We start from the raw sequence: 17,420 nt of genomic DNA on the forward strand, positions 1-17,420 counted from the left end.
AATCTTATCCAATGCATACTAGGAATTTGAAATATCAATGAAAATCTAAAGATAAATTACAATGCTTATATGAATAAATAATTCATGATATTTTAATTCTTTATTATTTCATACTAATTCGTTTACCAGTCGTAATTTATATTATATTACAGAATCACACAAAAAATCTGTTCTACAAAACTTACCAAACTTTCATTTCATTTATACGGTAATTTTTTCCTTATATTACTATGTAATTGTTATATGTAATGCTGCTGTAATTTTTGAACGCGTTACTTATTCTGTTCTTTCTTCTTGCTCGCAATACTTACATTTTCTAAATTAGTTTATGGAAATAATACAATGCACGTTGAAAACGAAAGTAGACTTAAAATTTCATGAACAGTTAACATGGTACATTTTTTTTTTTTTTTTATTTTTGTACTATCGAAACACGTTCGACGTTTCTGGACGTATAGATCAAATAAATTTTTGTTTATTTTTATACTAATGTTCGATGAGGTAAATGATGAGAAAGAATTTAACAGCGTGTGATCACAACTTGAAACTACGGATACGGATCACGTATTCGCAGCAGCACGGAACCTATCACCTAGTCTCGGAGATTTGACTCCGTTTCGGCGCGGATTTCGTTCCGCACGCGCGCGCGTGCTCATTCCTTCCTGACAGTCTTGGAAAAATAGAGAAAAGAATCGAAACCTTACCGTTATGTTCACCCAACTCGCGCCATAATTACAGCATGGACTTGCTACTTGCAAGATGTATACAACCATAGGCAGCAATATAGTGTGCACAGTTTAGACCATGCCACAGTAACAGCACACTCGTTTCTTTTAGTAATTACATGAAATTGAATCGTGCCTATCTATCAACGTTCGACGCGTGTAATTATTCATCTCTGTTTTACCTTGCGTGTGACATTAATTATCGCCGTGCAAATGTATATTGCATGCTTAGTACTGAAATAGCTATCTAGATGTTAATGTCACTCCTTTAGAAACTATAGCGTGTCGCTAATGTCTTGATTATCGAACGTATTATATTATCAATTGCAGCGAATTGTGAACTATTAACCAAGTGTTTATTAATATTTGTGTTTATTAATTATTGAGTAATATAAAGATGCAATTTTTCAAAATACCGTTTCTTCATAAAAGAAAATTATCATTTAAGAAACGTAAAAATTTGTAACACGGTATAAGTGTCGGTATAAAAGTTGTACAGGAGCTGGACGAAGAAGAAGTAGTAAGTTATCTTTTTTTCTTTTATATTGGTAAAATTTTTAAATAATCTATCGCATTTATATTAAATCTATCAAAGCAAACTAGATATAAAGATATAATTTTCTCACCGTCTCATTTATAATTTTCTTTAATGCAACATATGTAAAAGAACAAATAAGTACAAGTACGTAAGGACGTACATGGCGCCCGCATTTCGAGCAAACGAAAACGAATAGTTCGCGTGTAAATGAAGTTTCATAAATGAGCAGGTATTTTCATCCAGTCTTCACGCAGATTCAATATAGAGTCGTGGTATCGAAGGCGTAATTAAACCGGTCTTCCACTTTATCACGGATTATATTAGTAATAGTAATCACTACTCGGTTCAATATCTTGCCTCAAGTTGCAGCTGTTCAGAATAATTATACTTCGTTCTTTGATCATTGTTGGGTTAATTATTGTGACGTGACGTGGTATCTACTACTTTATGGTTTTAACAGAGCAACAAAAACAATTCTGTTTCTCTTTGTCTAACTAGATTTTCCTCCAGAATGGCAACAGCCTTTCAAGGTCAGCGCAGGGTCGAGTTAAAGATTTCGCAGTACCGATGATCGATTATCTGATTATCATAAATACAGGTACCTCGTAGATCGTAGAAATTAATAGACCAACACGCATTAAAGGTAACGTGCAATGCACACAGCATGTAAAATGATGCTCGTTAACGCGTTGCGCTCTCCCCTTTTAACGATGAACATCAATCAGGAATAGAACCTGCGATTATTTCCTGGAAATCCTGAGATTTTATTAAAAGCAAACCTGTTTACTATTTTTTCATTTATTCGGTGCTTGATACATGTTACATAAATCGGCGATTAAGATGACGAACGTTACGTTGTAACAAACTAATTGAATATGATTCCACGTATATGTTATAAAAGTCGTTGAATTTTTTGCGAATATTTTGGGCAGCATATAACTTAAAACATCTTCGTTGTTTATTCTATTTGATTTATTTCCCCCTGAAAATAGAGAATTGTGTTATAACCAACAGTAAATAATTAACGCAACATATAATATTGAATAAGTAATGGAAGTTTAATACATACCAGCTGGAACCTGCTTTCGCTGAAGCTGTGGCATATGAATTTCCACCACCGCCACTACAACAATATAATATCACAAGATGTTATTTCAAATATTTCGAAAATGGTATTATATAATAATATAACTTTTACTACTTTAATATAACTTTCATTAGAATGGGCAATATAATTTTTTAATTCATATTTGTTATTTTTCAGACAAAAATAATTTAGTTTAAATGGAGCCTCGTTCAGTTCAGTCAAGTTGAATTTAAACTTCTTAGAAAAGTTAGAAGTTCTAAAGAACAATATATTAAAAACGAAAAGTCAACTTTACAAAGTAGGATTGTTGAAAGACGTCATCCTGTTATATTTAGTGTTCTCTTAGAAGAGTTAAGTATAGAAAATAGAAAATGCTATAGAGATTATGTCAGAATTTTCGTAGAAAAGTTTGACTATTTCCTAATTTTATTGAACACAAGTTTTAAAATAATTATCTTGGTTTACCATCAATTAGAACAAAAGTAGAAACAACGTTACGTTCCTGTCAAGTCAAAGAAAGAAGGGCAGTTAAGAGATTTACGCAGTGTCTATACCGGATATCGTGTTTGTAGCTTTTCAAATATTGAAACAGTCTCCTCCTTCGTGCCTTGAAAACTCTTATCGATGTATACAAATGTACTCAAGTAGAAATAGTTCGCAGAAAATTGTGAAATGAAGTTCTAATTAAACGTATGCATACCCAATAAAGTCATTTCTTTTTCGAAACTCATTTGTCAAAGTTTTATGCTAGCATTTTTTTCTAATTATTATTCAGTGCAGAAATATTCCTCTTTCATTTGTATCTGCTAATGATGATGGTGTACCTTGCGTAAAATATTAATCTTCAGATGTATTTTCTCTGGTCGAATGTTCTCTGCACTACAATTTTTATTGTTCTTCGTTGCTCTTTAATGTTCTATTATTTTCTGATTTATTTAAAATATACAGGTTGTTCCAAAGTTTAATAATCGAACAGAAAATGTTATGTAAACATAAATCATTTGAAGCTTCTTCAAAAAATTATAGTAAAAATACAAAATGTAAGAAAAATAATTGGATTTTTATGTAATTTGCATAACTTTACACAAGAATAATAAAACAAACAAATCCTCATGAGTATGGTGAACGGCTCATTGAGAAGAAATAAAATCAAGATAAGCTAAAATGTGTAATAAATTCAAGTTAATGCTGTCAGTTTTGTATCGATAGGAACAGTCAATATTTTGAAATGCAATGTTAACAGTCAATGACCATGTTGATTGTAAACATATTCTTATTTATAGCATAGTAACTGTAACGTGTTCTTATTATTCCCTTTCGTATCGCTATTGCAACCTTTTAATAAGGCTGTAAATGACTTATGTATTTTTGTTATGTTATATCCATAAAATACTATGATAAAGTTTGGCACATCCCTGAATTATTAACCTGGCATTAAACCCTGAAACATCCTATATAAAAACCTAATCTAAAGTATAATTTGGAAAGCCTATTTCAATAACTTTGGTATAAGATCGTTTTTACCAATAAAAAAAGATAGCAGTATCAAATGAACAGTCGATGATAGTTAACAACAATATGAATGAGATAAGCAAAAATAATAGTATGACGAAAAATTCAATGAGTTACAAGTAAATTTGGTAAATACTTATTATGAAATTTTTCCTTCTCTGTTTCTTATTTCTTGATATTCTTAGATACTATAATATTTTAAGAGATAATTTAATACCGTACCATGTGCTGCAACCACCGCCGCCAGATGGATATCCACCGCCTGTAACCGGTATAACAATAACGGGTATAGTGTCTATTTTTTGATATCCTATAAAAATCACCCAGTGTTAGAAGCGGAAGCGATGCGTTATTACTTTGTTATATAGCTTCATTAAATGCATTGTATCTTTTCGCAATAGTTTCAGAACAATATAAAATATATGGTATATATGATATGCCATATGCTTTCATTAATAATTTATCATTGTGTTCCATTGTACCACAACATAATATAATTGCGCGTATGCTCACAATGCTGTTAATATGTTATAAATCGCATGCATAAAAATCTGAAGCATTAGTAACGCAATTGCAATAAACGCTTATTTGATAAGTTGCCAAATTATGAACCTGTTAAATTTCAAATACTAAGCAGCTGAAGCCTATATCGTTAATTCTTACGATTAACGGTAATTTGTTATTTTTGGTTATTGTTTCAATTCCAACACGTTGAAATATAGTTCAAATCGTGCGATCATTTTGTGTATCCTTATTAAAGGGGTCTGTTAATACAATAACATTGCACCAACATTGATATTTGTAGTAACAGGTGATACAGCTAATGTTTATTACTGAATAATTTATAAAATAAATAGTTACATTCTTATAATATCTATATCAATTTGTTACGTTTAAGGTTTAATGCCTTTTGTCGATTTGTCATAGTACCGAAACAATGGAATGTGATATTAAATGTTATTTTTTATTTTTTATTATTTCATCAAGTAAATATATTTTTTTGTGTATGTATGTTCTGGTTAAATTCGTTTAATATAAACTTCAATATATTCAAATGTTTTTAATACGAAAATATAATAGAAAAAAGGATACACACAAACGTATGTTACACGAGACACCGAACGTGTTAAACGAAATTTTAAATCTACGTGATCTATATAATTCACAAATAATCACTGTTTAAAAAAATAAAATAACATTAAATTGTATCTTACCTCCTCCGCTGTTGGGATGACCACCGTAACCTCCTCCGTTATGTCCTCCTCCTCCAGGGTATCCTCCTCCACCACCAGGATACCCACCTCCACCTCCACCAGGATATCCACCACCACCTCCACCAGGATATCCACCTCCACCTCCACCAGGATATCCACCTCCACCTCCACCAGGATATCCTCCGCCTCCACCAGGATAGCCCCCTGCTGCACATCCTCCAGGACCGCAGCCACCTTTGAATCCTCCTCCAGGATATCCTCCTCCTCCACCACCTAATCCACCGCCACCTCCGAATCCTCCGCCACCTCCAAATCCGCCACCACCTCCGAATCCGCCTCCAAGTCCACCACCAGGATATCCGCCTCCCCCACATTTGACGCACAATGTTCTCCTCTTACGACTTTTGCTTAATTCATTTAATTTTGGTTTGAATGGATATAAGTTTCCTATATCATTTTTATAAAGCTTCACTTTAATAAGTTTGGCTTCACCGGTATTATTCATTTTTTCAACGTTCAAACCCTCTTTATCTCTTAATTCATCTGCAACTTCATCCAGATCCACTGGTACACCAGTGTCTTCCTCATTGTCGTCTACCTCGAAGATTAGTAGTACAGTTGCCAATGGATCTATTTTAATTGAATTATAGTTAGTTCATAGTAATTACTTTCTTCATAACATATATGATATCTCAATTGTTTCTATCGTGCATAGCTGTCAAAGAATCATAACTCATAGATGTAAATCAGTTCATTATTGTTTTACGTGGAATAATATTCTATTAATCATTAACACATATCATGGCAGAGAGTAAGATTATAATTTAGGTAACTATGAAACTGGAAGATTGATGCTTGTAAGAATTGAGATACATGATTAAATTCAAAATTTCTTAATATTAACTTCTACATTTCCAAAGTTGAATATACATACATATTTTATATGTTTAATTGATAATATATATATTTAATATTTAATTTAAATGTTATAAAATGTTAATATTACGTATCATCGTAATGTTAATATAATGTATCATACAATATCAAATGCAATACATGCGTTTGACAGTTTTATTACTTTGTAAACTATTTCGTTAGCTATGCACGAAACTTTAAGTTAATCAATTTTTTACACTTTTCTTCTTTTCCTTTTTTATATTTCATGTAAAGTGTAATTCGTTTTTAGTTACCTGTTAGCTCTGGAACATGTTGGATGACTTCATTTGTAAACATTTCTTCAGAAGTTTCACCACTAGCATTTTTCAATCCAAAAATATTTATAACGAAAACCATATACTGTTGTTCTTCTTTTTGCGGATAAGGAGGAGGCTTAAGTTCGGTCGATAAAGTAGTATCCTCATCATTGGAAGATATTACTGCAGTCGATAATTCTTCTAAAGGTTTATTACAAAAAAGCGATTACTATGTACCTTCATTTCAACCATATATGTGATAAAAATGATACAATAAAACACTTCTCATCTTCTCATCTTAAACAGAATTTTTATAACATGATGTTATATAGAACAAAATGATGATGTAAAACCTCTGAAATACTACAGATTATTCTACACCTTTTATTAAACAAAAGAATACAGGCAACGTACAGCCGGTAGAAGCGATACAGTGAAGTCGTAAATTAAAACGTTAAATGGTTAAACGGACACACCGATTGATTTAACCGCACTCGCAGCCGTATATTGTACATGTCCCGTGACAACAACTGTCAAAGATTCATTGTTGCCGACCTACCTATTTGAAAGAAAGAAGTAGTTCTGAGTTAACGTCGTACGGTCTTGGATAAGGCTGGAAAACCTCATCTTCCCTAAAGTAACTTAACTTAGATTTTCAAACATGTAAACTTTAACGTTTGACCGATATAACAACCTCGTTTATATCGCTTCCACTGACTTTACAATGTAATGCGGATAAAATAGAAAATTAAGCTTCTTAAAAAGATTATTGTTAGGTTCTCTAAGAAGTTTGCATATATGAACATGCAATATATATTTTCTCACCTGTAGCTGGTGCAGCCGATACGACTGTAATAAGGAGAAGTAGGAGCAAGCCCCTAAAACTCCTAGTTGTTTCGTGATTCATTGTGGAGAGCTCGAAACTCTCAGATCACACTGTGCATCGGATCTTTCATCTTACTGCTTTTATAGCCATCGATCTTTATACACGCACTACTTCAAAGCAATTATATAACATTACGAGTAATGCGATGAGCCTCCTCCCCATCCTTTTCCATTTACCTACTACCATTACAACTTCATATTTTTGGTTTTTCCGTGGGAATTCCAGTTTCACGCGTTCATGCGCACTGTAATGTTGTTTTCAAGTGAATTCAGTGTACTCGTTTATCGCTTTATCGATTATCACAAAATCGGTCGTAAGTTAGTTAGGTGATACTGAGAGAAATGTAATTAGTGTCGAGTCAGGAAACAATACACGCCAATAATCAAATCTTAAAAACTATCCTGTGAAATGTGTTTGTTCACGTGCATATATCGAATTTCTGAAAGCATCGCGTGAACTATCTCGATAACATAACCTTCTCGTTGTGCCAAACAGATTAGTGAAATCAAAAGTAACTATTCTATCGATTCTTCGAACGCGTTAAATAACATCAGCAGTTAGACTATGTTTGACCTTAATGAACGTATTATGTTTGATAAAATGTAGCATAAACTTTTTACGTCAAGATATCAAGAAAGGACGTTAAAAAATAACATCTCCTAAAAATATAACGTTCCGTAATAAAAGAGCGTACTGATAATATACGTCAAGTATACATGAATCTTTTTACTTGTCAAATAACTTTCTGTCATAGAAACAGACGACAATTCTCCTTACGTTCTCTTGTGATTTTGACAAAGATTTAGTAATTTCTCCTGTCTTGACATATATTACTCTTTAAATAAAACGTACAAAAATTGCCTTTTATTTTCCATTTAAAACTCTTGAGTTTGCCATTATTTCGATTGCGTAATAAGTTCGAATTAAAATATCTGTGAAGTGAGCAGAAATGATTGAAAACTAGTATCCACGTTCGTATGGGTCTTTAAAGTTCATATAATCCTTTCTAAGAAAAAATGTAAAATTACGATGTAGAGACTTACTTCATATATGCATATACTGACAATAGTTGTTAACAACTTCTTTTTTTTCTTTTAATTAATAAGGATTGCATTTTATTCTAATACTCAAGGTCGAATTGAGTATCGTTATCTCGCGAGATGTTGGATGCAATAGCAAACGATCACTGTTTTCAAATAAACGATGTTTTTTAACATAACGATAAAATAAATATGTCCCAAATAATAATATTGTTTGCAAATAATTGTTGCAAGTAATGATAAAAAGAATGTTAGAAGATAATGATAATAATTGAATTAAGTTATATAAATTTAATAGTTAGACACTTTCGAAACATCGTAGTAGATGTATAATCTACAATCATGTAGATGTAAGATGTATCGTAGTAGATAATTTATTCGATCGTAATCAATGATTACCTGTATATACATATTCATAGATCACTGGAAAAGGTCTAGTAATCTAACGATTATGTAGATCTGGATCTAGATCTAGTACTTACGTTAGTTTTACCGATTCTTGCTTCCTATATCTCGACTTTGTCGTACATTGTATTTATCATCATATCAGTTACAGTGGAATAATGAAATATTACAAAAGAGAATAATCGAATATTCCAATCTTGATGATAAATTCGTCATTATTATGTGTAAAGGTTGAAATCGATTCAATTCAATGACTCGTAGCAACGATCATTAGAAGTTACAACGGCTTTGTTTCAGTATTTGTTATCTGAATTGGAATACCGTGGTTGTTCGATAAACGCTTGTTATTAATTTTATGTGCTTCAAATACGCAAGTTACGATGTTATTTTCAAAGAAAAACGTATATACAGAAGCATAAACAGGCAGATAAACATTCTCATGTAGAAATAGATATTAAAATGAGTAAACGGTATAGAGGACCTCGAGAAGGACAGAATACTAAATAAACGTATGATTCACATAAATGCGCTACATGAATGCAATAAATATGTTTTTTACAGTATCATAATCGTTTTTATAACTGTTTGTGTCACGATTTATCTCTTTCGTGTTAAGAGCGTATTTTTACAAAATTATAATTTGCAAGAAATAACTCGATTTCGGAATTGTTAACTAAGAAAATATTTGATGATTTACACGTTACTATTTTTAAAATTCAGTTCGACGAAATGTGCTTCCAATAAATATAAATCGGAACATGAATGCAGAATAATATAGTAAACAATTTTATTTAGTTTAAATAATCACGATTAGCCAGATTTTAAAGGTAGAATATTTTATATTAAAAAAATAAAAGTTCTAATACATTTAAGGAACAGAATACAGAATAATACCAAATAAATAAAAGAAATAAAAATAACACAATGATGCAATAATAATACAATACAAAGAAAATACTTGCGCAACTTCTTAATTCACAGGAACGAACTTTTCCCCTTCTATGAACAACAATGTAATTTGTGTTCATTTTGATGATATACAGAGATAGTCAAATAAGATACTAGGAAAACTGTAAATTGTACATCTACAGCTGCGGTTCTTTTTGATTCGTGTCTACCTGATTGATAATTTATGGAGATTCTTAAGCAAAATGGTGAGATCACTGTTTCATGTGATTCGTACGAATCGTAGAAGTTTAAAAGCTATCAGCCAAGTAATCGCATCATGTTCTTCCTGTTGATTGTTTTAGAATCTTAATCTTTCATAACCTTGGCCTATAGAGATATCTATGAATAGTAAAGAATTCGATGAACACATTTCTCAATAAAGATTGAAAGGGGTAAAAGTTTCTGGAAAGTAACTAAAAACGTTTCAGTAATTTTTATATCTTTAAATGTTTTATTAAGTATGGCACAATTTGGCATCTGTGACGGTTCATGTAATTTTTTTTTTTTTTTTAATATGCACTCTTTGATGAAATATCTTTCCAAGAGATTTATCGCAGCTTTGAAATGCTACTTGAATAAAAATAATAATAAATTGTTGTTTCGTTAATCTACAAGCGTAGAAAAAATCTGATTGCCCCTAACTATAATTGTGATTCACGCGATCACACCGTTTAATTCGTATTTATACTCAGCGTTCGTACTTTTCCACAATCTCATAAATCATTTTCCGATGTGCATCGTGACTGGTCAATTCCACTTTTTGCATTTATATATTCATTCAAGTACAAGAATGCACGACTGAATGATGAATGGTTGCGTGTAGGAAGCTACAACATTATTAATTATTATTCGATTAATTATTTTTATTTCTTAGGAATAAACATGCATACTTAAATAGTGTTAAGTCTTAATAAATAGTAAATAGTCGAGCAATTAGATATATGCCATGATTGTGAAAGTGACCTATGTCAAGAATCTAAAAAAGACGAGTTCATCGGCTATTTCGCGTCACGTCTATCGACGTCACAATAATCTGAAACTATCTCTACAAAGTAGCAGAAACTGCATCATTGGTTGGTGTTGTTTGTTGGAAGTTAAAATTATATATTTAAAAGTTCAATGAATTTTTCAACTAAAAATGTCCTAAAAGTAAATTTAGCAACGTACGAATAATTAACAGTATAGAGTGTTTTAGTTTATCCTTTTTAATTAATTTGGACTCTTAATTTATTGACTTCATCTGCAAAAAGATAAGGAAATTCTTAAATCGTCACTTTTCACGGCGATAACGAAAATTAAAAAAATGTATTTTAATTCGTATAAAGGCATAACAACATAAGAAGATATAATATTATAATTTACAAGAAACATCGTTTTTTGTTACTCTTCGCTTTATAATTCATAGCTCCATTACCATTAAGTTTATGAATGCTCATCACAAGTGTTATAATAATTATTTCAGCAACAAAATCAACATACATATATTTTTATATTTTATACATGAATTTTATTTATTTTAATCAGAGATTCATATTAAAACTCATATTCCCTTCTCAGGAAAGGTAACATACGATTGGTAATGATTAAAAAAGACAATTGTACACATTATACGATATATTCACTTTCCGTGTTAATTCTACCAAATGTGCTATTGGTAAGATACTAATTGTTTTCCTATATGGAAACAAAATTCTTGGAAGCTGAATCTGATACAAAGTTTACTAGTTTGTTCACTGACACTGATATGCAATGTACAGCATAATATGCGCGGCATATACCGATATGCAATTAGAGAGACAACTAGTAAATTAGTCGTTTCACCCACGGTCGGGGATTTTCTAAATTACCGGTAATATAGCCACATCGGATGACGTCCGCCAGCAGAACGAATCACTTAAAACAATTACCTACGCTATTGCATACCGCATAAGCATGAAATAAGTGTATTTTATTGGAAATAATTCAGTGTTAAAATATGATGTAAATAATCGCGTTACATAAAGCTGTTATTAGTCAAATATTTCTTCCTCTTATACACCGTTAAGTATTTTATTAACACGCTCTTTAAATATATGTTCCTAATAGTTGAGGAAAATGAAATAAGAAGGTTTCGAACGTGGGTGTCGAAATTACTGTGTCAATATTCCCGACAGCTCAGTAAACAAACTGCTACAAATTTTAAGCTAGCACACTTATAATTTATTTGTCATCGATGAATTTAGACTATAACGCAAATACATTTGCGCAGCCTGCTTAGAGTTTTATTGATATTTCAAACTGACAAGCTTCTACGATTCTGAGCAGTAACAATATTTAGCTACACATTTTTCAACTGTGTGACGAGAATTGTAGTTTGCGTTTTTGTTCTCTCATTGTATATTTGTCCCATTCCTGTAACTTGTTTCTTGATATTTTCAGAATTTATAACTTTTGAACGAATATAACAGGATGGAAATTTTACAAGCGTCATAGGTCATGCGATTAAATTTTCATTAATAATTACACGATATGTTTAGTTCAAGAAAGAAAGAGTTCCTTATATTTAAAAAATTCCATACATACGATTAGTACTTTTTTTTTTAGGAAATTTTAAAAATAATGGTAAGTACTTTTTAATACAACTTTAATTAAGTTGTAATTAATAATTAATAAATATTTCAATAAAGACAAATTGCAAGCAAGGGCTAAAACTTTGTGATCGAAATATATTGACGAAATGCGTATATACTGTAAATGTTTGTTTTAAATATGAACTTTTGTACCCCTTTTGATTTATACTTATAAGTATAAATTAGGAGAAATTATCAGTGTATATATTTAATAAACATGCAATTATATCAATATGTATATTTAACACTATTATATTAAATTAAACAAGAAATAAAAAACAATCAAATTCTACAAAAAAAAAAAAGAAATACAAAACGATACTTATCCTTGGAATACGAGAAAAGAAATTCTGAATTCAGTACTTAGAATTTTCAAGAAAAACAAAACACTCTGGATACCTGAGTCACGTCCTTTATTAGATGACTTGAAACAATGAATATAAAGAAATTTGTTGGAAAAACCTAGAATTTTTAAGCGTGTATGAAATTCGTTGGTAATTATTATAAACAATATGTGTCGATGATTATGTAAAACATAACAACCTTCTAGAGTCAATTATTTTTAATTCGTTATTTAAATAACACACAAATTTGTTATTAACGCCTTTTTGGATATTGCTTCAAAATTGCCTCTAAATAAGTCATCGAAATCTGAACTATACCGTAGAAATCTCCTTTCGATATCATTATATCTTTGTTCAAGTATCTGTCATAGATGTTTTGCTTCTAATGTTTATTCATATGTAGTGTTTATTCATCATATGAAAAATATGAAAGTACGTATTATGTGTTAAATGGGTTTAATTTATATAATATGTTAAATTTTACGTACCTATTGCCTACAAAAATTGCTTCATTCGTAATTATTCCAGGATGGAATCGATAAAATAAGAATTATCACTTTAACGCTATTATAGATATTATTTTATATATAGTAGTTTCAACTTTTAAAAACTCAAGTTCTATTAATTGCAAATCATTAGGTAAGAAAAAATGATTAATACTGTAAAAATTTTATAATTATTGTTTTTGATTGTACTTATTTTATAATTATTGAAATAATTATAGGAAGATTTATGAATATAAATATTCATTCTATAGATATATTACGTATACTCAGTTCTAAATTGTCTTCAATTCTTTTGGCATTTTGATTGGTTTGCGTGTATATTCCTAAGTTGTTTGTAAACACATATTGTTATTATTCATGAAGAAATATTTCATACAGTCCTCAAAATGGAACTTGTCAAGAAAGCTTTTATTTCAGTCTAGGATATAATTATTTTCCCGATACGTCACTATCTATTGCTATTCTTGTAGATTCCGGAATTGTATTGAAATCCTATTACTTGAAAAGGATGACCGCTTCTGGATGATAAAAAAATTATCTTCATACGTATGAATATACCAATTATATCAATAATATATAATATTTAATAATATATAGTAATAAGTCAATTAACCAGAAAGTTTTTTTATACAGTAATTGAAAATAAAATGGATTTTAAGCAAAATTGGAATGAATCAACTATTATTTAAATATTCTTTACTTTTGTTTTTCTAATTCTACCATTAATAATTAAATACAGAGGTGTTACTGAAGTATAAAAAATACTTTAAAGAACCTTCTGTTACTATATTAACGCACCAGGTATACTTTTTACGAGTCTCTCATAGTGAATAATCATTGTGTTATAACGTTATAACCTTGAATTCAACTGGCGAATATATACATATCTTTACGTATCCTTAGACAATGAAATTATTAATATTGATCCAAATATTATTTATAATTGTTTTGCTATTATTGCCATTTTTGTATTATCTTAATCAATTTTTTAATGTTTAGAAGAAATCTTTACAAGGCTAATGCTTCGATGATAAAAAATCACAAATTTTTAGTATATACTGATATAGTACTTAAAAAGAAAAATAAATATCATACATTACAACTAAAATTTTCTTACATGCTCATTATATCTAACAATAGCTATTTCATTATATCTAAGCATACATAATTTTATGTTTCCATCTTGCAAGATTTTAAGTTATTTTAATTTTTCACGTTTATATTGTACTACGACAATATTATGAAGTAACTTTTAAAATAAAGTATTTCAAAATATAACTTGCCTCCTTTTTAGTGTTCGCGCTTCTTAGTTGAAATATTAAATATAATTATATTTACAAATGTAAATAAATTAGAAGTTGTAACTAAATTAAAATAAACTAATTGAAAATTAGAAGATTTTATAAGCTATCAAGATATACATTAATAGTATTATTGATGTCATTTGATTTCCTTTCACTCTAACACGAACGAGATGCAGAATTTATATATCACCACAGAAAAAGTACAAGACAGATCTGCCACCTAGTTTTCGAATCTCATATTCTGAAATACCAATTGTGCAAAACATTAGATGTTCTGTCATGCCCTCTATCTTTTAAAGTATCTACATAGTATATTTGGATGTATGTAAATATTATTACATAGGGATTATGTACATATACATATTAAATCCAATTAGCAGAATCGACAAACTCAACGGATATAAAATTTTTATTTTACATTTGTTTATTTTTAGAGAAATATGTATATTATATTGCGTTCTTAGGATTCATGCCGATTGCAATACAATCACTGGAGATTTTATATCCTGATTGGTCAACTGTCGTCGAGTTCGTTTGTGGCTCTATCTTGACAATATATTGATAATGGAAAATATGTAATTATAAACTAACTTCATTTAATCATACATATCCTATATATTGATCATATATACTCTTAAAATAAAAAACATTTCACCATAAAATGTAGTATCGGAGGTAAATGAATAGATAAGAAACTTTTTAACTTCTTTTATACAATTTCGGAAAAGATTCATCGTGAATGATATGTACTATAACAGAGGATTAATTATGATCTATGAATTTTTTAATTTATAGGAGAGTGAGAAAAGTTGTAAACGCAGTTAATTGTCACTTGAGCTTGAACGTCGATAACAATATATACGACACTGCATAATACGAAATAGACGATCGACTAAATCAGGATCGAATAAATTATACGTAAGTTCGAAGTTTGGAAGGATGAACGAGGTGAAATAAAATTATGTTGAATACAATGGGGCAGATAAATATACTAATATGCATGTTCATAATAACGTAACATTAATTTAATACATTGACTTCCAGAGACGTCAATCGACATCTTGTGTTTTTCAAATGTTACCGACGGCAGACGTTTTTTATTTTTTCAAGCGTTGCTGCATTTTCCATTTACATATGTACCTTGCAAAATTGTACGAAAAGCGAGACTACATGCATTTAGTATTATTTAATTGTTAATTTAATACTATTTTTTATTTTTAAACGAAATGTAGACAGACTGTTACCCTAGTTCATAACTGTTTTAACTTAATTTTTCGAGAAATGTAATTAACAAATCCACGTATGTCTTATACACATAAAAAATACAAATTCACGATAATACGATGAAAATTTAGTTTAAAACGCAACATCTTAGATAGAAAGCAACATTCAGTTTTTTCAAATTCTACCTCCAAACAATAATATTAATCTTCATAAATTTCAAACTCAGTCTTCTCAGTTTAGGAGTTAGTGAAAACAGAACAGTTAAGAACTAAAGCGACGAATTGATAAAACTTAATTTAGTTACAAAATTATACAATTTAATGTATGGTTATAAAGATTATAGAAATAAAAACAAGAGAAGATAATGCCTACTCAAAAATAGAACATGAATATAATTCTACAACAAAGATATACAAATTTCATTCTTCGATACGCAATACATCATACAAGAGCTAGTACGATAGCTCGTACGATTAATAACATTATTTCGAACAATTGTATAAATAATCGACCGACTTATTAATAAATCGCGTATTTAATTGTAAAAATAAATTTACCTGCTATTGTTGATTATTTTAACATACATATAATTTTCTTTATTCCCCGTGGTCGATAGAAACGGATGGTTCAAAGTTTGTTGAAATTTGCGCGTGGTGTGCAGTTTAATAAAAAACCTTCTCAACGAATTACTTGGTATCGAAGAATAAAATCTATGTATTTTCAACAAACAAATTAGAACTGCTAACTAATTAAAGATGTGATTAACTACGAAGACTAACTGACTAACGAAATAACGACGAGTGATAGACGAAAAAAAACTAGTGATGTTCGAAAAGCGACTAACTTGTACCTAAAAGCGACCAACCCTTATTCACCTCGTTGCAGTGCAGTCGTGGCAAGATATGTCCTTGGAGCAGGGGTGAAGGAGCTGACCGCTGGTGAACGGCGCAGCGGCTTGGCAACAGGATGATCCCGCTAGGTCAAGACTCGACACTACGAAGTACCGAGAACCGTTAGGCTCGGAACCGAGCATCTGGATTCCAGAAGATCCTTTGGGATGCGACTTTATGATACTTCGCTAGCATAGAACCGAACAATGACCGGCCTCTAACAAACGACTTTTCACTAAGTGCCGAATGTAGGCTTATTGCAAAGAAACTTGCTGAATAACAAAATAAAAATTACATTCCCGAACAGATTTAAATATTTATAGCCTACTGAATTAATTATTATTAAAACAAATTTATCAAAGTTTTCGCGTACTTCTATGCGGTAATATATGTATGTATATACATATAAATTTAGTGCGTATGTTTAGTGTGCGTATATACATACATTTAGTGTATGTATATATAGGCATGTATACCCACACACTAAATATACATACAGGAAGAACAAGTCGGACTACGCAACCTTCTGAAAGCATCTTCGAGAAAGATGAACTTATTGAAGGAGGAAGTTACAATAGTACGAAGATTGACAATTTTTCGACGAAAATTGAATGATTCTTTAACTTTATTGCATATTCCATTTTCGATAGCGAATAATCGAATTAATTATCAATATTATATGTTAGATTTATGTTATATATTAATTACCAATATTATGTTAGTTAGCAATTTCATACTATTAATATCCAAAAGCGGTGGTGTACAAAGAAATTTAACCAATATAGAAAGAATAGTGTGTGTGTGTGTGTGTGTGTGTGTGTGTGTGTGTGTGCGCGCGCGCGTGCGTGTAGTATTCACAATTGCAATAAAATTCTGCATAATATGAAATAGTGTCACGTATGTGTATCTATTCGAATTTTCTAATATACAACGTAATTAAGTAACCGAAAATATATAGACGACTCACGGTAAAGTACCCTAGACATAGTGAAAGT

The 17,420-nt window shown here is 30.3% G+C and overlaps 1 protein-coding gene and 1 long non-coding RNA gene across 3 annotated transcripts; one reads left to right on the forward strand and one right to left on the reverse strand.

The window, feature by feature from the left end:
- Nucleotides 1–2,045: 2,045 nt before the first annotated feature.
- On the reverse strand, nt 2,046–7,253 carry LOC138179127 (uncharacterized). 2 transcript variants are annotated; one of them, XM_069111582.1, is made up of 6 exons: nt 7,095–7,253; nt 6,267–6,470; nt 5,077–5,706; nt 4,085–4,124; nt 2,333–2,386; nt 2,046–2,245 (listed from the first exon to the last, which is right to left on the reverse strand). In XM_069111582.1, exons 1-6 carry the CDS (start codon nt 7,174–7,176, stop codon nt 2,236–2,238), a joined length of 1,020 nt encoding a protein of 339 aa, XP_068967683.1. In that variant the 5' UTR covers nt 7,177–7,253; the 3' UTR covers nt 2,046–2,235. The 2 variants fall into 2 exon arrangements, with proteins under 2 accessions (XP_068967683.1, XP_068967682.1); XM_069111581.1 differs by having other exon boundaries at nt 4,085–4,172.
- A 63-nt stretch (nt 7,254–7,316) lies between these two features.
- LOC138179136 (uncharacterized) lies at nt 7,317–17,223 on the forward strand. The gene is made up of 3 exons (XR_011172934.1): nt 7,317–7,666; nt 14,776–14,886; nt 15,107–17,223. It is a non-coding gene; the product is annotated as an uncharacterized LOC138179136 (long non-coding RNA).
- Nucleotides 17,224–17,420: the final 197 nt, after the last annotated feature.

Source organism: Bombus flavifrons, chromosome 4 (assembly GCF_040668555.2).
Source record: "Bombus flavifrons isolate JBK064 chromosome 4, iyBomFlav1_principal, whole genome shotgun sequence".
Lineage (NCBI taxonomy): Eukaryota > Metazoa > Arthropoda > Insecta > Hymenoptera > Apidae > Bombus > Bombus flavifrons.